At 40.7% G+C, this 22,188-nt stretch overlaps 1 protein-coding gene across 4 annotated transcripts; it reads left to right on the top strand.

Moving 5' to 3' along the window:
- The first annotated feature begins 1,253 nt into the window (after nt 1-1,253).
- On the top strand, nt 1,254-21,591 carry LOC144527051 (casein kinase I-like). 4 transcript variants are annotated; one of them, XM_078264903.1, is made up of 12 exons: nt 1,254-1,390; nt 6,142-7,307; nt 7,960-8,029; nt 9,049-9,197; nt 9,278-9,512; nt 10,047-10,132; nt 10,262-10,346; nt 10,514-10,659; nt 11,249-11,329; nt 14,111-14,212; nt 17,851-17,957; nt 20,566-21,591. In XM_078264903.1, the coding sequence occupies exons 2-12, from the start codon at nt 7,041-7,043 to the stop codon at nt 20,618-20,620; spliced, it is 1,383 nt and encodes a 460-aa protein (XP_078121029.1). In that variant the 5' UTR covers nt 1,254-1,390; nt 6,142-7,040; the 3' UTR covers nt 20,621-21,591. The 4 variants fall into 4 exon arrangements, with proteins under 4 accessions (XP_078121029.1, XP_078121028.1, XP_078121031.1 ...); XM_078264902.1 differs by having other exon boundaries at nt 10,511-10,659; XM_078264905.1 differs by lacking the exon at nt 14,111-14,212.
- Nucleotides 21,592-22,188: the final 597 nt, after the last annotated feature.

Raw genomic sequence — 22,188 nt, 5'->3', positions numbered from 1 at the left:
TGTATTTTTTGAAATATGTTAGGTCCATAATATGTGTTGTGTCATGAATGTGAAAATGAACGGCTACCTCTTCTGTCAGCTCTAGCCACTGAAAAGAAATAAGCGGAGAAATAAGGCCAATTACAAAAGCTGGTCAGTCTGACGTGGTGTTGCCTGAGCTCATTACTATTCATGAGCTCGCCCAGTTGTGCTGGGTAAAGGATGCTGATAGCCAGGCTCTCATTGGCTAGCTGTTAGCCAATCAGAGTTAAGCAGCTTAGCTCGTTGAATATTAATGAGAACTGGCACAAATCGAGCTGAGTCTTCCTGCAGGCTTTCTATACCACGCTAGAATGGCTTGAAACAAGGTAACCAAGGCATTTTTTCCACAAAAAAATGTAACAAGTCTAGTCCATGGTAGAATTTCAGACATTACCACAAAGTAATAAAATACGTGTGGCAGGGCACCTTTAATGTAAGTAATCAACTCAGTAATTTTCATGGTGATATCTAAAGGTTAAAAATGTTACCCTATTCACGTGAGAAAAATAATGAATAGGCGTATGAATAGGCTATATTTGGGTCTTTTTCAAAACTTTCCCCTAATGGGATTCTTCGGGGCTTTTTTTCCCTTACTCAGGACATATTGAGGATACAAAATCAGTTGAGTTTGCTTCTGTTGCAATTTGTCCTAGGTTGACCCCCATTTTGGCTTAGAATGACTGGACTATAAGAAAAGATGCATTTTATCAAAGTACCTGTACAAACAATCATGTTGACATACTGTGAAAATACTTGCTGAAGACCAAACTGAGAACAGAAGTCTACAGTACAGGCCTGGCAGAGCATCAGCAGGGAGGATTTCCCTCTGCTTGATGTTTGTGGCTGACAGACTTCAACTGTAAATGTTTCAGAACCAAATATTAGGTAGGCCTACCTATGATGAAATATTGTATTTTTATTTAATTTCAAATTAAATGTGCTGGAGTACAGAGCCGATACAACAATACTGCTGTCCAGATTGGATACAGATATTTAGAAACACACAAAGTCTGAAAAACATAGGCAACACACACTCATAGTTATTTCAGCAAGTGCTGGTGAAAGTAAAACAACTTTTCTCCACAAATCAAAGTGTGCGTGACCCTCTCTCACGTACACTCACACAGACTCACATTCACGCACACAGATTTTTCTGTCGATATTCTTCAAATGAGTTTACGCTCGCCCCTTTCGCTTACTACGCCGTAATTATATTCATCTACGCAAATTGCGTTATAGTCACTGGCGAGGCTTTTCAGCTGGTTAGCCAAACATCCACAGAAAGAGATGGGCAGGAAAACGAGACGAAGAAAATAAGAACAATTTATTCCAGGCTAGCTAGATAGCGACAGAAAGAAAACCTGTTTAGGTACGTAATTTCTTTTTTGAACTTTGCAGAAATTAGTTTGTTAAATTAGCTAGCTATCTTTATGAATGACTCTATGTATGAGCAGAAATGCAGCGTTAGCTAACATTGGCTAGTTAGCTGGCTAGCTAACATGTTAGCCAACGTTAGCTTCTATCCGGCTACGTCTTGTTACGACCACAGAGGCTAACGTTGGTAAACGCTAGCTGGGTAGCGAGTTCTTAAAACGGTTCAAAAGCTAGCTAACTTACCGTATCCACTGCTGCTCGTTACTAATAGTCGTTGTTTTATTCTCTGACATTAACGTTACTTCGTGTCGTTTGTTACTTCATTCTCTTTACTTAGCTATTTCAAATTAGTTTCAATGAAACTACCGTTGTCAAGCTACACCGAGGCCAAACACACACAAACTACTGTGGCCTAAACCTAACTTCCTGCGTTACCTAGCTATATCGACTGATAGTTTGACTTGCAATAATAACACCATCATTATATTTTCCAAAATAGGCTACCAGCTAACGTCGGGTGGCGATTGCAGGTGTATAGTTAGCAGATTGAAAAGTCGTTGCTCCCCTAATGTATAAATCTGCTGCAATCGTATCAACCAACGTTAGCTCCATTAACGTTAGCAAACTCTATCTCTTTTGGTCAAACATTAATGGCTTTCTGTTCAAAATTTTGATATGGTGACAGCTTGCGACGATCTTGAACAAAGCAGTGTTTTACAGTCTCTCGGGGTTGCTTTTAAGGAAACGTTACCTAAAACCATTAAATAGATGAGTAAGAGGTGGTGCAGCTTAGTTCATCATTGGAGTGTGGGTGGTGGGGACAAGGCCATGTTGGTAACGTTACAGCTAGATTTATTGTATTTCCCTTAAAATGTTATCAAGAACTTTGTAATGCCTGCTGAGAATATCTTGAAATGAACAGAGGCCACCACTACTACATGCACTCATTAGCTAGTTATACTGTAAGGTGCCATTGATACTCAAATGGAAACCCTTCAATAGGGATATATATTTTAAATGTTGTAATTCCATACCGAACCACAATTAATGTAGGACACAGTGAACTGATGTAGAGACAACAATAAAGTAGTAATTAAGTCACAGTTGGAGTATAGAAAATAGAGTAAATTGTGAATGGTCATACATTGTACTGTACTGAAAATAAAGTTCTTTGATTTGGGTCAGCAATGTTAAGGACGTGATAATAACCAATGTGGAGCCAAGGGCTATTTTCTTTAGTTAATCTCTCAGGAATTGTACAAATGAAGGTTTAATCAGTACATTATGATTCAATGAATTTAATGATTTGATTTTATGGATTTAATTAACTTTATATAAACAAAAAGCATACAAAGTATAGCTAAAATTAAGGCTAATCGTAAATACAGTGCATGTTAAACCTCTTAGTGCATATATATCACCTCCTGCGAATGTAATCACCATTAGCCTTTATTGATGTGTTTGCATCGTCAGTAGATTACTTTTGTATTAAACTCTCTTTTTGTTATCTATAAAAACACAACTCCTACACCAAGCAAATGGTGTATTAGGTGCTGATGGCAGAGGCTCCAGGCAGTCTAAATTGGCATATCTAAGAAACAGTTTCTGTGCGTCAGATTTTTCTTTTTGTGGAGAAACTGTCAAATCTGTTGTCCCAGTTGCCTAGTAATTGAGGTCAGGATTGTAGCCTGTGGCATGCTGTGTAGTGGATACTATTGGGTGTGAAGCTGCATGCAGGTTAGTGGGTGTAGTAAACCACTTAACTTCCACTGCTCAGCTTGATGTTGCCAGACAAGAGAGGGTGCAAAACATAGCTGACAATGACACAGTATTGGATTCCAAAATTGTTGTCTTGATTTCAGTGCCTAACAAATACTATTGTCAATCAACACCTATACTGCTTTACATATTTTATAGACGTATATTTGCCAGTATACCACTTACCAGAGTATATGTGTACTGTATGTATTTATAGTTGTCGGTAAAGTTAGGGTGTTTAAGGATTCCTAAAAATCATTAAAGGCCTTACATTTACATGGCATGGATGGATGGATGGACATTTACATACTTTGTGTGTGCAGATATCCTGAAAGTATATGTTAAGACATAATCCCTTGTTATGAAGAAAGGGATGCAGGGATAAATTACTGGGGTCTAAGAGAAGTTTAAAGGCTTTGCAATGTTATTTTGTGTGTACCTACCTACCTAAAAAGGAATTAGTTTTGATGCCAAGCTATTTAAAAACATACAGTATTTCCCAATAAACTGCATGGTTTGATAAAAGCAGGTTATAGCAGAGAAGGGGAAACTTTTTTCTGGTGAGTTTGTTAAAAGATGTCAGGCACTAGGGGGGGAGGAGAAAATTGCTTAATGATCAGCTTTGGTAAAGCATGTACATTTTTACCAAAGACAACCAGCTCAAACTAATGTCTGAGCCAAGGCCTCAGTCTTTTAGATTGTATTCATGCAAGAGTTGCAAACTCTTCTTTTAGCTGAGGCCAAAGATAGTGTGTGGGAGTAATGTTGCCTCTCACTTTGTGCAGGCCTAACCCTCTCATATATGGCCTATACAGTAGCATAGCTTTTTGCTGTGAGTTGCTCAATCTGACGTGTGAGTCTCTGTGTGAGGGGAAAAAAACAACTGCTACAGCAGGTGTAATTACAGGCATAGGTCTGTCTAACTTCAGTCAGGGCAAATTGCAGTTAAATGTTATTACTGAATCTGATTTCAGCAAGTCCTTCAAACCTGTTCATTAGTTAAACTTATCTGAGCATGGTTCCCACATAAACAACACATTCAAGTTCTCAGGCAAAGAATTCAATTGAATCACTGTGTTCATAGAATGGTATCAGCATCAACCTATTTTATTTTAAATTGTTTTTACATGCATTCAGCAACTGAACTGACTTTGATGAAATCATAACATAACATCAATATCTGACTAGACTGCAATAGGTGTATGTAATACCACAGTGGTTATAATTTGAAGTGCCCTTTTTTTCCGAGGTGAAAGTAAAAAAGATGAATTGACTAAAATATTCAGCAAAAACAATGAAACCCCACATGTACGAATTGGGTCCTTTTGCTGATGTTTGGAGTTCACATGTTGACCTTCCTCACAGGGGCTGTTAATGACATCAGAGGAGATGCGTGAGTTGACATACTTAGCATTGTGTCCACTATCTCAGACATGCCCTCCTCCTCCTCACTGTCATCCTTCTCTCTGTGTCCTCTGTGTTATTATCATGAGTAAAGAAGTGGTCATGAGCCCCTTTGGCACTGAACTATTATTCTGAAGTTGACTGAGGGTTCTCCGGAGTAAAACACAGACGATGCCAGAAAGAACCTGCATACGTTAGTGTGGCAGGAAGTCTGTGACATTGGTTTGACCAATTTTTTTATTGACACCATTTATTCAATAACATTCAATACAGCCATATTACTGATGCAGAGTAACTATGTGATGGTGTGAAAATTCCCTTTATCCGAACACCCCCCACTAGAGCTGTCAATCTTCCCCTATAATACCATTCAAATTTTTTAATATTCAAATATTTAATGCTCAATTGCAGCCTGTTAAATAATATGTACTACACTACTCAGCCGTATGCATTGTCAATGCCACTACAAGCATGTGGCTGTTGTTACACGTTCGGTCCACTAGAGGGACTTCTAACATTAGCTTAATAATAAGGGGCAGTTGTGTTCAACTTATGAAACAAGAATATACATGCTTTATCTTCTTCCTGCATAGCTGGAGCCTAATAAATAAATACATATAAACGCATGCATTGCCATTTAGCAGCTTGCAGGAAGGGAAAGGAAGGTCTTGAGTGGAGGAGAAGGGATAGATGTTGAAGAAAAATAGATTGCAGAGGAAACGGAGAAGAAAGGAAAAGGAGAAGCCAGGATGAGTTATTATTAGTAGAGGAAATCAGAAACACTAGAGAACATGCCCTGTCCTCCTGGACGAAGATATGGCCTGGTTTTCTGTTAGAAGGCCAAATGCTGTCAGTTGGTTTCTGTTATAGATTTTAAAATAAAAACATTTAAACATTTTCAAAATGTTAATGAATTCAAAAAAATGATTTGGTTACATTTTCAAAATCAAGGAATCGGTTTACCGAGTGACAACTTGTTGCCCTGCTCTCCCACCCACCCAATATCCTTCAATTGCTAATTAGGTTTTGGCATTTCTGCAATTTATTTGCGTATTATTGTGGTTGCTACACATGATCGGATCTAGACATAGCTATTCCTACATCATTTAAGCACTTACAGTAAAATGTGATACTAATGTGAAAATCCGAGGCTTGCAGAATCAGTAACATCTTTTAAATCTCTTCTTAAATTAGTTTAAAAGGTGCTGTATAAATAAGGTTTATCATTGTTAATACTATTATAATGCATATGTTTGAATCTATTAAAAGATCTTTCCTCAAGTAAAATGTGATTCCTCTCCCAGGGGTGCTGTACAACACCAGAATACCTAGGTCATTGGTCAGGCATCTAACATATTTTCCTCTAAAATCATTTGTTATAGTATTATTTTTTTAAAGGAAGAGTTTGTAGGCTAAAGAAGGAATTTGTCATTTTACATATAAGATGAAAAGCTTCAGTAAGCCCAACAATGATGGCAGTGTGTTGTCTGAAATGTCTGTGCTATACATTAAATATTGAAATATGGGTCAGCTATTTTGAAATCATTTGAATCTAATCTTTTTTTATATATATATGTCTTGCAGGTGGTACGTTAATACTTTGGCACACGGCATTCCTCACACCCAGGGGCCAAAGCTTCAGCTGGTATAGGACCAAGCAGTTGTGTGGCAGATTATCAGCCTCTGTGTGACAGTGGACAAGTACAGAGGTCCAGCATTTATAGGATCACATGCTCTAAAACCAACTAACTAAGACCTATGGCAATAAATCACACGCCTAAAGTATATAGTCATACTCGAATATCAGATGTAAGAAAGGGGAACCTCTGTTTTTGATAAACTTAACACGTTCCTGCTGTCTAAGTCTGCACTGGAGTTGGGTGCATGGGTGTTGTGCTGCTGACAGCAGGCTGTTGTCATGGTGGACTGGTATGTCTGAGCCTGAAGCTAGCATAGCTGTCCGGTTTCATTTAGCATGTTAGCATATGGCTAACCCCATATGGTGACTGATCAGGCCATTATCCTCTTCCCCTCCATCACCATCTCTGGCCCCTACAAGGGGGTATAAACTAGTTGGTAGTGGTGCCCCCTTACCCTGTCATCTTTTCATTTCTCTTTCATTTAGTCATCTATCCACCCCACCCAACGATCATCAGCTTTTGCTTTCTTTCAATCTCATCAGCCCTCATCACTTTTTTTGTAGGACTAAGCACTCTTTCGCTCTGCCTAACTAAGCTCTAGTCCTTTATGATACTCACTTCTTTCCTTTGAATTCATCTCACATCTGTCCCAATTCAGCTTACGTTACCACAGCTCAGTCCCAGCCCTCTTTATATTCAAACCCCCCAAGCCCAGTTAATTCACATTTTGGCCCAGTGTAGTCCACCCTAACTGACAGTCCAGCCGATAGGCAGTTGTTTTGGTAGTTGTTTTGGTTGCATGGAATCGGCTTAACCGTGGAGAGGCCAGGCTACCACAAACTGATGGACTTTGACAAGCGAGGAGTAGGAGGGGGAGGTGGTGGGGGAGGTGGTGGAGGTGGAGGGAAGGCGGAGACAGAGGAGGGGAAGAGAATGCCTGGGAAGACAGGGGGTCGATCTGGGCACGGTGGCCGGGGTGCCAGCTCCAACTCCGGGGTTCTGATGGTTGGACCAAACTTCCGGGTCGGTAAGAAGATCGGCTGCGGGAACTTTGGAGAGCTACGACTTGGAAAGAATCTGTACACCAATGAATACGTGGCTATCAAACTGGTAAAAAAGAATTTCTATATATATATAGTATAAGTGGCAGCACACTAATTTGTGTATGATACTAATCAATATTTCAGAATAAAATAATTTACACTTGAAAGTAGAGCTGGGCAATATATTGATATTATATCGATAACGTGATATGAGACTAGATATCGTCTTAGATTTTGGATATCGTAATATGGCATAAGTGTTGTCTTTTCCTGGTTTTAAAGGCTGCATTACAGTGATGTCATTTTCTGAAGTTACCAGACAGTTGTAATGGTTCTATTATTTACCTTTACCCACTTAGTCATTATATCCACATTACTGATGATTATTTATCAAAAATCTCATTGTGTAAATATTTTGTGAAAGCACCAATAGTCAACACTACAATATCGTTGCAGTATCGATATCGAGGTATTTGGTAAAAAATATCGGGATATTTGATTTTCTCCATATCTCGTCAGCCCTACTTGAAGGCGACTGAAAGCTTATTGACATGTACTTAGACTAATATATACCTGGAACAAAATGTGGATTTGATTGCCCGAATATGGCAGTGTTTGTGTGTGCAGAAATTGGTATAATGAATTGTATTTTATGAATTTGACTACATCTACTTTGTGACAAATAATTATTCTAACTCAAACATAATCCTCCTTTGTAGGAGCCTATCAAGTCGCGGGCTCCACAGCTCCACCTAGAATATCGCTTCTACAAACAGCTGGGAAGTTCAGGTGAGAACCACTGTCTCTTTCATCAGGTTTTCTACTGTAAGAATGAGTCGAGTTCCAATGGAAGGGTTTGCATGTAACCAACCTTTATAATGAAGCTAGCTGCGTGTAGCATAAACAATAATGCCAACTAGCAAAAGTGATGTTTGTTAGCAAAAATTCTCAGAGAGAAGTGCCATATTCCCTGTTTATTCTGCAGATTGTTCCCTATTTTTGCCCAATTTGGAATGTCCATTTTTTCTGATGCACTGCCGTTCTTGTCACTGCGAACTCGACCTTTGACCTGGGAAGGGTGTAGGCAGCCATGTTTTACAACTGTGTTTCCAGACATATCTTCACACTTTCAGTTTCAGAACAAGCGGCAACCTACGGGGCTGAAAACTGAAGCCAAGGCAGAAGTGCTAAAAACTGCAGTTCCTCAAGTTAAATTATATTCAGGCTTAAAGTTATTAAGGATGTGGCACTTCAGGTGATGCACAGAAGGCGAGTATAGACTGTAGGCTTCATTTGGCCCACCTCAGCCCCACCCGCGCGCCACCTTTTTGCCCATTTTTGGATTAGCCAGGAGCAGGCGGAGTCAGGCACTGCCAAGATGGCTATGGCCACTTGCTTTACAACGGCTTTACAATGGATTTACAATGGCTCTTCAGATACCTGTGGGTGATGTCACGGAGGGTATGTCCATGTTTTATACAGTCTATAGTATTGTTTCCATTAAACTATTTTGATGCATATTTTAAAGTATCGCATTAGAAAAGCTGAATGGAAACGGCATTGTTGCAATGTTTTTATGCTCGCTTGAGGTGGTTTTTGCCTTTGTCGAAAAATAATTGGTATTGCTTGCCAGACAGCAGCAGGGTGAGCAGGCTGTTGCTGGGGTGGGTATTGCCTTTTAGTATCCTTTGGGCTCTGGGCAGGCACCTTGTCACACCAGTATCACTAATCAATCTATGGTGTTTATACATAAATGTGCCTGTGTCCAACTCCTGTTCTGACTGCCCTATCTTTATCTGTTCATCCAGAGGGTGTACCACAGGTGTTTTACTTTGGACCATGTGGTAAATACAATGCTATGGTTCTGGAGCTGCTTGGACCCAGCTTAGAAGATCTGTTTGACCTCTGTGACCGAACCTTCTCTCTAAAGACTGTACTCATGATAGCCATACAACTGGTAAGACAAACATAAAAAGTTTTATCTCTAAAACACTACCTTACTTAGCTCTGCCTTTTTTGCTCTGTCCTTTGCCTTAGATAACCCGTATGGAGTTTGTCCACACCAGAAGCCTGATCTATCGAGATGTGAAGCCTGAGAACTTCTTGGTGGGTCGACCCGGCTCCAAACGGCAACACACCATCCACATCATAGACTTTGGCCTAGCGAAAGAATACATAGACCCAGAGACCAAAAAACACATCCCATACAGAGAACACAAGAGTCTGACTGGAACTGCTAGATATATGAGCATCAATACACATCTGGGGAAAGGTAAGCTGCTCCCTCGTGCTACTTTGTACAATACGGTGCTTTGTTGTTTAATTTGATCTTTACATTACATGTCATTTAGCTGATGCTTTTATCCAAAGCGACTTACAACTGCTACATATATGCAACTAGGGGTAAAGTGTCTTGCTCAGGGACACATTGGTTGATGTACCGCAGTAGGAATTGAACCCAGATCTCCCACACCAAAGGCATGGTGTCATATCCACTTCTCCATCACCACCCATCTTATCCTGACTTATATCATGCCTCATGACCACATGTTTGAAATGCCAAATATTTTCAGTTGTTGTTACTTCAATCGTTGCTGTTTTGCTGAGCTACAGTAACGTTAGCTTGTCCATTGAGCTTTGTTTGCCTCAGCAGCAGCGGCGACCTACTGAAGTACTGTAGCGTGTCGCGAAGTTCGCCCTTATTCGTTTTCTTTGGGACACAAGTGATTCGCTTCTCAAGGCATCAAAACATACTAGATAACTTGCGAATAGGAGCAATTCAAGCCTTTGTTGTTCTGTGTTTCAGAGCAAAGCAGGCGGGATGACCTGGAAGCTCTAGGCCACATGTTCATGTACTTCCTGCGAGGTAGCCTACCCTGGCAGGGACTCAAGGTGAGGAGGCAGTCAACCAGCCATCAGTCCAATCATGTTTTTTTCCTTTCATCACCTCTGTCTTCAGAGGCCTTGCATCCATCCTTTACCTCCTATTAATATATTCCTCCATGTCTCTGTCTTCATTAGGCTGACACTCTGAAAGAACGTTATCAGAAGATAGGCGACACAAAGAGAGACACCCCAATAGAGGTCCTCTGTGAAAACTTTCCAGGTTTGTATACATACACCTCTACAAAAAAAAATCTGTGTTTCTGTGCAGCTGTGACATACTGTATATGACCAGGTTAGCATATGTTGATCAAATCTCGTGTGTGTCTGTGTGCATGAATCTTTGCATTTGTGGGTTCGGTATGTGTGCCTGTGTGTATGTAACAGAAGAGATGGCCACCTACCTGCGGTACGTGCGTCGGCTGGACTTCTTTGAGAAGCCTGATTACGACTATCTGAGGAAACTCTTTACCGACCTCTTTGACAGAAACGGATACATCTTTGACTACCAGTATGACTGGACTGGAAAGCCACTGGTTAGTGTGGAGGGGTGTTTTCTCCTGTGCGCACACACACACACACACACACACACACACACACACAGACTGAACTTGAAGCTTAGTTTAGAGCAGGGTTAATGGTCAGAGGTCAGTTCAACAGTGATACATAATCATATAGCTGATCTACTGTGTAACCAGGAACTGATAAAGTAGTCAAGCGAATCATTCTCTTATCTCCAGAAAGTCAAAGACACATCCTCCTCTCTGTTTAAGCTTCTTTGTAAACTGTAATCTGAATAGACTCACTTTGAGTGAGGTCAGCAGAAATCATTGTCAAGTATCAAGTACAAATAATGTGAGCTTTCAGTTCAGCGGTGAGGTGTTACATTTTGAGTGATACACAATGCTGCAACATTCAGCGGTATCACTCTCACACTTCTCCATTTAATGTAATTCGTTTTTATTGACAACATGGTTAATTGTACAGGGCTTCAAGTGTACCCCCCAACAATGTTACTCATAAGATCAATAATAGGATATAAAGTCCACATAAAGAAATGTCATGTAAGCCAATGTGTATTTCCTTACTCTGATCCCATGTTGACCCCACTTTGTGTGTGTTTAGCCCACTCCTATTGGTCCAGTGGCCAGTGAGACTCCACTTCCAGCGAGCAACCGAGAGAAAGCACCACAGACCAAAAACCAGGTACACACACACTCATTCTCAGCAAATATGCAACATGATCATTCATAAGATTTTAGTAGAGTCGCCAAAGATCTGTCAAACTGTCAATACCATCTTAAAAACTATGTATTTGCCAGTCTAGTAAAAAAAAGTCATTTTTCTCACTGTGCATGAGCCACAAATCCACTCTTTAACGCACGAATGCACGCTCGCACAAACACACACACACACAGCTGGCCAGATGAAGCAGCCTTGCCTCTCATTTACAGTACTACTCCCTCAGCATTTGTCACATTCTTGTTTGCTCCACTTGAAAAAAGTTGGTTGGCTGTGTCACAGGGTTATTAACTTGCCAGGTTTCTTTGTCAGTCAACACAAAATAATCACTACTAAAGAAAGCAGAAAGTAGTGCTAGAGCAATCCAAATTGAGGGTTTTAACACCAAATGTTAACAGACTAGAACAAAGTCCTCATTGTTAGGTTTCATGTTTTTTTGTACCACCTCGATAGGTAATGGTAAAGTGATATTATATGTAAAGTATTGGTTGGACATTTTCATGTTTTACTAGAGTCACAGTGGACAGTAGATGTGTTTTGACATTGATCAACAGAAAAGCTTGAACACTGAGGGGCGAATTCACAAAGACTGGATTGCGGCTGCTGATGAATTGCGCATGATGAACCGCTATCTGTTTCAAGGTCCGATTCACAAAAGATTGAAACACAAACACAGCAATAAAGTTTGGCAACTAAGTGTAATTGTTCCTTTTTTGCATCTGATTTGCATTTATCCATGCAGCAGAGTATTAATGTTGCCTTGGCGCCAAATATGACAATAACTAATAACTCAAAATGCTGCATCATAAACACATACATTAATATCGCAGATAAAGAAGAGGCATGGCACTTAACTTCAGCTATCAGAGACAAATAAATAACTGTATTTGAAGATTTATTGAACTGCAGACTAAACAAACAAACAAACAAATGACTAATAAATGATAGCTAAGGAATAATGACTGAATACGTACAACAATGAACGATTAATAATTGCGGACCACTGTGTAGTCCAGGTAGAATCAGCGAATCATATCTTTGGAGTTCACAAATTCACAAATTGAGTCTTTAAAAGGGTCACTAAATCACTAGGCGAACCTTAGGAAATTAGTGTTCATCAGCGTCTACATTCTTTGTTCTCGGTGACTTTGTCCAGGCCACGTCATCAATTCTTAGAGTTTGTCCGTCACTCCATTAGGCCCTCAGGCCTCTGAACTTTGCACAAAGGGACCGTGTACACCGTATCTTCTCCTAACAGTTGAATGGACTCTTCTCAATCATCATCCTCACCAGGTGACACTATACGGTCCTCGTAGATCATCAGAACTAATTCATCCTCTGACCTTAGATAAACCTAAAGTTGACTTAAATGTATAAAGCATGCATTATGCGGCCAGCCCCAGGACATAGATGGCATCATCATTCAAATGGCACAAGCCTACGCCACAGCAACTATCAAGTCCCTCAGTCAGTCATATTACCACCAAGTCTGCTAAGAAGATGCTAATGATTTCACTGTAACTGTGTGAGGCTTTTAGCACTGCTCTTTGTGAATTGGAATGTTTATATAGAAAGGGGCCAATTTTGCACCAAATGTCTTCATATTATCTAATTTAAATACATGCAAATAGCACCGGAGCACCAAGATGCTTTTTGATTGGTAGCAATCTTAGGGGCGCAACCTTTGAGGGTGCTGTGAGAGTTACACGGCTTCTTTTTGTCTTTTCTGTGCAGGTTTAGCGGCTGCAAACGCTGCATAATCCTTTTGTGAATTCGTCCCTGAGTGTTGGTTGCCCCTTCTAGGGTCAACAGGTAGCTGTAAAAAGTTTGTTTGCTTCTTTGGGGAGCATTGTAGCTGTAGTCAGACTGGATCCACAGCAGTCATAGTGGATTCCATTTTCACAGTATCTGAATCGTCACTGAGCACATTGTAGTCAGTAAATGGCATTTACCCACCTGTGAGCACGCAGATTTACTGTATACTAAGAAAAGCCACATCAGCGTATCACTGTCCATTTTGTGGAGCAGGGCTGCAGGCAATTGTGTTACAGTTTTTCATGCAATCTGTGGTATTTTCTGCGCACGTACTGTATATTACTGTAGACGATGCCTCCTGATAGGCAACATAAATACCTCTGTAAAACAGGGTGTTTTTATGGTGAGCGGTTTGCACTGATTACACATTTTTTTTACATTCACAAACGCAAATGCACAGTCCAGATTTAAAGGCGCCAGTAGTTAGGTTGCACTGTGGGCCTATTTGGATCTTAATCCCAAAAGAAACAGGTTTGAGGCAGGTGAGATTTAGGCAACACAGAAAATAGATCACCTCCTTCCCCATTTGCACGGGGGGGGGGGGGTCTCCTGTGCACTCTCAATGTACTGCACACTTGAGTGCTCACCCTCCTGTTGCTCCTCCACCAAATACTGACTCTGAACTCACTATTTCTTTTCTCTTTCCTTTTTTACTCTTTCCTCATTCTTTTCTCTCCTCACCTTACTGCTCCTCACCCCGCCACTCCTCTTTTCCATCTGCTCATCTTCCCATTTCTCCCTCGCCTCCCTGCTTTTCCTTCTTCTTGCTCTCATTTCCACCCTGTCTCTTCCTCTTTCCATTCGAGCATCCTCTTCCATCTAAACTGTACTCTTCACCTTTTCCCTTCTCCACCACCGCCTCTTCCCCTTCCCCCTCCCTCCCGCCCCCCCTTCCCGTTACTCCTGCGATCGGCTTCCTGTCTCCTCTAGTCTCCAGAGGGGAAAGGCAGTGAGTCGCAGCCCACTCCAGTGACCAATCGAGAGCTGCTGGGCTCCCACCTCACTGCTGATAGGCTGGGCGGGTCCGTCCAGGTACTGAGAGGAAGGGATAGCTCTGCTGGCTTCTTGTCTGTCTGCCTACTTGTTTGTCTGCCTGCATGACCCTTTCCGTCTCTGCAGCAGGGCTGACCTCAAGTCTGTTTCCTCACAACCTCAATAACTCCCTCACAAGGGACTATTGTGATATAAATTCTAAATTAAAACCTTAATGTAGCCATGTTAGGTTTGCACAGCATATTTAAGGCAATGTTAGACAGTATTTTACTACCACCCCCTTTTCCACATTAAAATAATGGAGACTTTCTGCAAGGGGACAGAAGGTTGTGGCCTGGCTTCTCTGTTGACAGAGAGTGTAGGGAACACATGCTGTAGGCTGCTTTTTGTAAGAGGCTGGGTTTCATACTGTGTTTGCAGCAACTACTAGAATAAACAATAGAAAATGTGCAGAAGTTAAGTTAGTTGTTATTGTTGAGATAAGAGTTGGATATGAGTTTTGAATACCCATTTTATAAATAAACTGTGTGTGACACATAGGACTTTGGTGGTAAAAAAAGTTTGATTCTGGTAAATACAGGGTTGCACCATGCACACTATAGACCCAGGTCTCCAAATGTAGTTCAAGACCTGGCATTGCTCTTATGTAATTGTGTGGTTTTCAACTAGTGGTCACTAGAGCAACATGTAGTGACTTGGCATGACATGTGATCAAACTAGGGCTGCACGATTATGGCCAAAATGATAATCACGATTATTTTGATCAATATATTGATCACGATTAATTATCACGATTATTTGTTGATTTTAACTCAAACTAATTTTATTGTCACATAGGAAATTATAACTGCTTTCACATCCATATTGTGCTACATTCCTCCTTTGATGAAGGATACTATGAAGGAGTATGCCATTTCAGCTGTTGTGCGATCGCTTTCCAAACATGCGCGTTTGCCGTGAAAAGATACAGGCAATGCAATTTTCTGTTCACGTTAACGGCGTTAAAAATCTGGTTCCAATAGGTTAGTTAGCTACAGTAGTAACTGGATTAAACACGGCTAAAATGCTGACAGCTAAACGGTGTAGTGTGACTGTATTTCACTGTAGAGGATTCCAACAGCGGGATGTACAACAGTCTGACGCTAAAGATATGAGCTAAAAGACTCAAACTAGCACTGGTCACTGCTGTTGTCTGAAAAACAACACAGACGGGACAAAATGTTGCGTTTACTGGTAAACTGGTAAACCTCGCGACGACTTATGACCGACTGCTATCTGTTGTGGAATTTTCCTCACGTTACTCTGTCCTCTGTGACTGTCTACATCGAAACTAAGCTGCGCGGTGCAGGGAACAACTCTGATTGGCTCATGGAGGCACGTGATCAGAGAGTGGTTTACGGAGCTTTGGAAGAAAAAAAACTTGACACAGAGCGTTCTATGAACGGAATGAAGCATTTTAAATATCGCTCAGTCACGTGAATTTGATCGTGGGAAGCCGTGATCGTGATTAAAATTCGATTAATTGTACAGCCCTAGATCAAACCACAGTGCAGAGGTAAATGTGGCGTTGCAAAGTTTATGTTTATTGTGACATAATCCACATCAAACATATTAAGATTTAAAGCATTCTGAGGCACTAGTAGGTTTCTTGTGTTAGCTGACATACACTAGGCAAAATCACACAGCTGTTGCCCTTGAAGGGAAGGCTTTCTTTGCCAGAAGTAGCATCATGCTTCATATATGGTCCCTCATCATTGTTTGCGTCCAGCAAATGTATTGCCATTACCAACCACGACAGGTGAGGCCCGAGTATGGAGAGCACCTCCAGCCACATTAATTATGCCACCTTTATTTTGGAAACGCTCCAGCTGCAGAGGAATATAATTTGGTAGAAGTGTGTGAATGTGTTTGATTTTTCTTAGTATTCTAAGTTCATTTGAACTGTACAGCACTGTTTCATATGAGTGCAGCCGACAGGGAAATGAAACAGGAATACAAAAAGAAGAAGTGTGGGGGGACAAACACCAGGACTTCTTGTTTAAAATGATAAGTGTGTGATACACGTACACACGGATATCTGATTTGACCGTTAATGCGTCACCACCACCTACAATGAGGCTCATCATATGCCAGAACATCGGGGCATTGTAAGGTAGTATTGTGCAGGTAGTAGTAATGCAATGTTGTTGGCATAATGCGTCCTTTAAACTGTACCGCATCATTAAGCAGAGGTGCTGCTGTTTTGCATGGCAGCAAACTGAATGTTGGCAATGCCTGTATCTCTGGAGGTGTGAAGCTTCCCTGGAGGTCACAGCTCTTAACTTTAAAGATCACGTCCACGTTAAGCTGGTTACATTTGAAAACAATCTTGTCCTTTGTGAGGATGGAGAGCAGGACACAGATGGGCGTTTAACTAGCTAAGACACTGAGAAACTGGGATCTGTTTGTCACTCTGCTGTTTTTCTATAATGGCCCTGACACACCAACCCGATAATCGGCCGTCGGATAGTCTGGCGAGGTCGGTGACTCGAGTCTGTTCGGTGTGTTCCGTGCCGTCGTCCGTTGGAGGAGCTGTCAGCCTTCATTTTGGCCGACCTGACTTGGTGGGTCGGAGGGCGGGCAGTCGGACTCAATGACCAATCTGATTGGTGGAGTCTAACCCGGAAATGACAAATGAATGATTTTGACGAAATTATCTGACGAAAATCTTTTAAACAGATTCAGCAACTGTATGGTCTATTTCTCGCTTAAAGTGCCCATATTATGAAAAAAACACTTTTTCTGGGATTTGGGGTGTTCTTTTGTGTCTCTGGTGCTTCCACACACAAACTTTGAAAAAAGTTCTGAGTGAGATACGGTTTCTGAATGTGTCCTGCCTTCAGTCTCCGGGTGAGCTGTTCAAAATCGGCACGGCTGTGACGTCACAAGCCGAAACGAGCTGGCTAACCGCAACCGTTAGCTCGTAGTGTTAGCATGCTAACGCTACGAGCTAACGGTTGCGGTTAGTTGAAAATTAAACCATGTAAATCTATTCTGGTACAACCTTAAAATACAATTATGAACCTGAAAATGAGCATAATATGGGCTCTTTAAAGTGTTTTCAGAAACACATTTTGGTGAACTATCTTCGTAAAATATGAGATCGTATTCTGAACGAGCCGCCATTATCCCCAGTTGAAAAATCCGGGAACAGCCAGACCCGCGTGACGCGTTCGTCCAATCAGCTGCTGGTTTTCATTTTTTGGGCGACAACACGGATTAGCGCCGCCTGCTGTTATGGAGACGTATTATGTCTTGTGCACGCGCAGAACGCGCGCTCAAGTCGGCGTCGCTTCGGTGTGTTCTGAGGCACTTTTCGGACCTCGGGGAGCCGAATGATCAGTCCAACTGCCTTTTCTGCCAACGGTCGGCCGTTGGGTTGGTGTGTCAGGGGCTTTAGGCACATTTGTGCCAAGTGAAAGGAAGAAGAAAAAGGTGGCTTTTATCTGCTTTTCTGTTGTTTTGGTGTGTCAGTGTTGAAAAAGTGTGGAAGCATGTTGTTTTCGCACATAACCAGCATTTTCAGATTTATCTGCCTTAGTGTCGACGTGATGCAAGTCTTTTTAATTTTGTCCCAACAAGGTTGGACGTTGCCACACCTGTAACTCATCCCTCTGTCTTCCATTTCTCACCTCCAGGTGATGAGTTCAACCAATGGGGAGCTGAATACAGACGACCCCACTGCAGGACACTCCAACGCACCAATCACAGCCAATGCAGAGGTGGAAGTGGCTGATGATACCAAGTAAGGACACACACAAGTTAAAGTAGAATATATGGATTGTAGCATAATGAAGGCCTGACTTAAGGTGATATTGGGCGCCAGACATACAATTACGTTTGTCAGTAATAACTCAGGGGTGCAGTTTAGGCCTAACTTTTCTGCGTAACACTATAAATTAAATTAAGACTGTAAAGCTACTTTTAAGGAATACAAGAAAAAATTAACCATATCAAATATAATTTTCTCTCTCTCTCAAACACACACCTTAGTGTCTCACATTGCTAGGGTTGGGTATCGTTTGGAGTTTGTCCAATTCCGGTGCTAAAACAATACTTTTAAAACGGTGCCGGTGCCTGAACTGATACTTTTAAAAAGATTTTAAAATATATATATATATATATATATATATATATTTTTTTTTTTTATTAAAAGGAGCACAAAACAACAGTTGGCGACATTAAAGAACAGCTTATTTATTGCTAATGCCACAGGGTCAAAATTAAATGATTTATTAAAAATGTAATAATAACTTATAACAATAACTTATTTCACCAGTAAATTCCTGTTAAACGACAAAACAACCACTGGATGGGAAAAGGGTATTTTACAATAACTTTGAATGCAGCACGAGGTTGGCAAGGCGAGTTTCAAGTGAACGCAACGTCTGTGTTGTTTTTCCGACAGCGGCACACGTCCCGGTGTTAGAATCCTCTACAGTGAAATACAGTCAAACTTTTACACAGTTTAGCTGTCAGCATTTTAACCCTGTTTAATCCAGCTGCTACCTAGCGGTAGGCTAACGTTACATGCTGCCAAGTGTAGTGTTAACTAGCGTCACATGCGGCAATGTTTCGGTTGCCTCCAACGTCCGTTTCGGAGCATCAGAGAGAAGTGCAAAAGGTATTTAAGTGGCACCGAAATGAGGCACTGAAATCTGCGTTGCTATTTCGGTCGTTAAGGCACGGGGCGGTATTAGCACTGGGTCTCGGTACCCAACCCTACACATTGCCAACCCTATCTCCACAGCGCTGTGTCAGCACTTGAGTAGGCTATAGTCCTCAGTCGAGTTCGGGTGGCTAATAAAATGCTTAATGTGGGCTAGAATGATCTGGACCTGCTCTCTAGCACCTTCGATTAATAAGTAAATTATTCTGATTGGCAGTTTTATTTTTTTTGGCAGTTATTTTTTGTATTATTTAATTGTTTATTTAGATAGGGACAGTGCATATTAATGGACATCAGTACAAGTACACAATGTAAATATGCTAGAGTTAGCACCATAGCTAGTTTTCATCTATTGGCAGATACATAAAAAGTAAAACATGCAACACCCTCATAGTTTGAGAGACAAGACAAACACTAACAACAACAGACAAGACAAAATACAACAGAACATGTAAACAGTTTCATACATCAGCGTTTCATTCTGCAGCAGTGCACCGCCATAAGTCCATTAACGAGGCAACTCTGTAGTAGTTCACATGTCTGTAATAACAGCAGGACAGTTGAGTGTTTGGCGAGACTATATTAACTGAAATGTTCAATATAGGACATTTGACACAGGAATAAATAGCTGACAAAATTTAGAGAGAAAACATTTTGACATAAAGTTGATTTCACTGTAATGACTTTTCATCGACTAAAACGGGACCAAAGTGTTTTGAGTTGTCATCGACTAAAACTATGAAGAATAAAAATGACTAAAATGTGACTAAAACATAAGCATTTTCGTCTAAAGACTAATCTAAAATGGCTGCCTAAATTAACACTGCTCCTTTGACTGTCACCAAGACTTCCTGTGGCTTAGTAATTTTTTCTTACTGTAAAGATTTTACTCTAAAAAGCAGTGCTTCAGGAAACGTACCTTTGCACTAACAAGATGCTGACAGTCATCATTTTCTGCTTAGTCATGTCAGGTGATCCATGGCCATTTTAGATTACTGTAAATAAGCAGACAAAACCAATGTTGTATCCTCCTTGTGACAATCATAGATCGTGGCATTCCTGGAATACTACTTGAGATTTAAATCAGTTTTTACATAGAAGAGAATTGTATAATCTTCTACTTTGTATGTATTTACATAAAAGTTTGAACAAAAAGACAAAGAACTCAAATCACTTAGTACATTGTTATAGGTGACATATTCCTTATTCCTTCCTAACGCCATGTATATATGGCTCCTAAAATCTATTCATTCACATCCACTCCTCTACTAATATCCACCAGCCCTCCTAATAGCGTCAGAGAAAGACAAAATACTAAAAACAAAGACAGAAAAAGTAATTTTAGAGTCATTAAAGCCACTAAAAAAATTGGGTTCAGATTTTATAACATAAAATATTTGTTGCTGAAGTAAAGGCTGGACTACAACAGAGCTGTTTGGAGCAGTTTGTGAACAGTGTTTTCTGTTGGAGATGGTAAGTCCCTTTGGGGTGGACTTTGGGCTTTTTCACTTTGTAAACCTATAACAAGCACAAAAAAGATATATAACACAATAAAGGAAAGGGAAACAGCCAGAAAGAATAATATCAGCACTTTAAAGGACGTATTAATCATAATAAATGAAAGAATATTTGAAAGAGAAAAAGCTGCATTTGAAGTCTGTTGATGATGGTTTGTGTGTTGCAGGTGCTGCTGTTTCTTCAAGAGGAGGAAGAGGAAAGCGCTCCAGAGACACAAATGAAAACGAGAGACGAGAGAGAAACCCCGGTCTCTGTGTTTTCTCTCTCTCTCTTTCTCTAGCCCTCTTCATATAGCCCTCCCTTTATTCCTCCCTCAGTCCCCCTCTGACCCTCCTTCTCTGCTGTCCGAGGTCCTGTAGTTTACCTTGGGTCGGCTGGACTGGCTGGGCGACTGGGCAGCACAATATGTTTGCTAAGCTGATCTACTGGTTTCTACCGCTCTGGAATGACCTGACAGACAGTAACGCGTTTGCTGTTCCACCTCACAGCTTTAATTGTGGACTAGCTGCGCCAACGGTGAAGTCTTCATGTATTTATGGTCACAAACTGAACTGAAACTGGATCAACACAGACTGCGAAACAGTGGCCGCAAACAGTTGACAGACTGTGAAAGACAAGCTGACTTTTTACTGGCAGACTGGCTAGTTCTCTATTTGTGTTTTATTTTATTTTTTTCTTCCTTACTGACTGGTTCAGAGGACAGAGAAGTGTATTTCTGAGGAGATACAGAAGAGAGGACAACAAAAGGACGGGAAGCAATGAGACTGTCAGACCACACATGCACACAAAACACACACACACACACACACACACACATACATACAAACACACTGCACACTTTCTCGAGCTCATCATAAAGACACTTCATGGACAAACAGATGCAGCTCTCGCACATAGTCTATAAAGTTTTTATTCCCTAGGGTCAAAGGAAGTACAGCGCGACCGGCTTGGTCTATTTCCTGCAACGGATTGGGCTCGGTGTACTTCTCAGACACACTCACCCTCAGAGGAAAACCTCACAACCACCAGAATCAAAAGTTAAAAAAGATGTTTATGTGAAGACTATGCTTTTTCCTGTTTTAATTTGTAACTAAAAAAAAAAAAAAAGACTGTCTACAATTTGGAACCTGTTTTTTTCTCTTTTTGAGTTCAAAAAGTTTGTGTTTTGTAGCTTGGAGTGTTCCTCAAAAATGTATTTAATAACTTGTATTTTTAATTTTCTGTTGTTTTGTTTTTTCCCTCTTTCTCTCTGGGTTGGAGGATGGAAAGTCAGATAACTCCATTAAAAAAAAACAACCAAACAAAATAAAAGCTGATCTTTATTTAAGGGAATCATGAACAATATATTTTTCCAGTGTTAGATGAATGTTTTGCTTATAAAAACGTTATGCAGATAATGTGTATGTTTACCATCTTACTGTAGCATGTTAATAGTTGTTGCTGTCATAGTTTCACAGGTATTTGGTAAACCAACGTTTTGGACAAATGAAGATTTTGACCTGATGATGGCACATAACCATACAGCCAGCGGTTGTCGGTCAATATGTTTTATCCTGGGCCAGCCGACTGACACTGCCCTCCCTAGAGCCCTGCAGCTACTGAGGCTGAAAACAACGCAAGCTGCAAATAAGCAGGCTATTTGTAAAAGTGTCCTTTTATGGAGCGTAAATATAAAAAATATATATTAATATATGTTTTATAAGATTTGCAAATGTAAATAAGGTTTTGTTAAAAGTATAGTATGTAATAGGTATCGCCTACTGCAGGGGTCTTCAACGTTTTTTAAAGC

Source organism: Sander vitreus, chromosome 12 (genome assembly GCF_031162955.1).
Source record: "Sander vitreus isolate 19-12246 chromosome 12, sanVit1, whole genome shotgun sequence".
Lineage (NCBI taxonomy): Eukaryota > Metazoa > Chordata > Actinopteri > Perciformes > Percidae > Sander > Sander vitreus.
Note: the sequence above shows the minus strand (reverse complement) of the source record. Positions and strands in the feature narration are given on the sequence as shown.

What these genes read in the sequence shown, in the direction of transcription:
- LOC144527051 (XM_078264902.1), top strand. Translation starts at nt 7,041, where the DNA reads ATGGACTTTGACAAGCGAGGAGTAGGAGGGGGAGGTGGTGGGGGAGGT. An exon ending in TCATGATAGCCATACAACTG is followed by an intron (nt 9,198 to 9,277) that starts GTAAGACAAACA and finishes CCTTTGCCTTAG; the next exon opens with ATAACCCGTATGGAGTTTGT. An exon ending in GAAGTGGCTGATGATACCAA is followed by an intron (nt 17,958 to 20,565) that starts GTAAGGACACAC and finishes TGTGTGTTGCAG; the next exon opens with GTGCTGCTGTTTCTTCAAGA.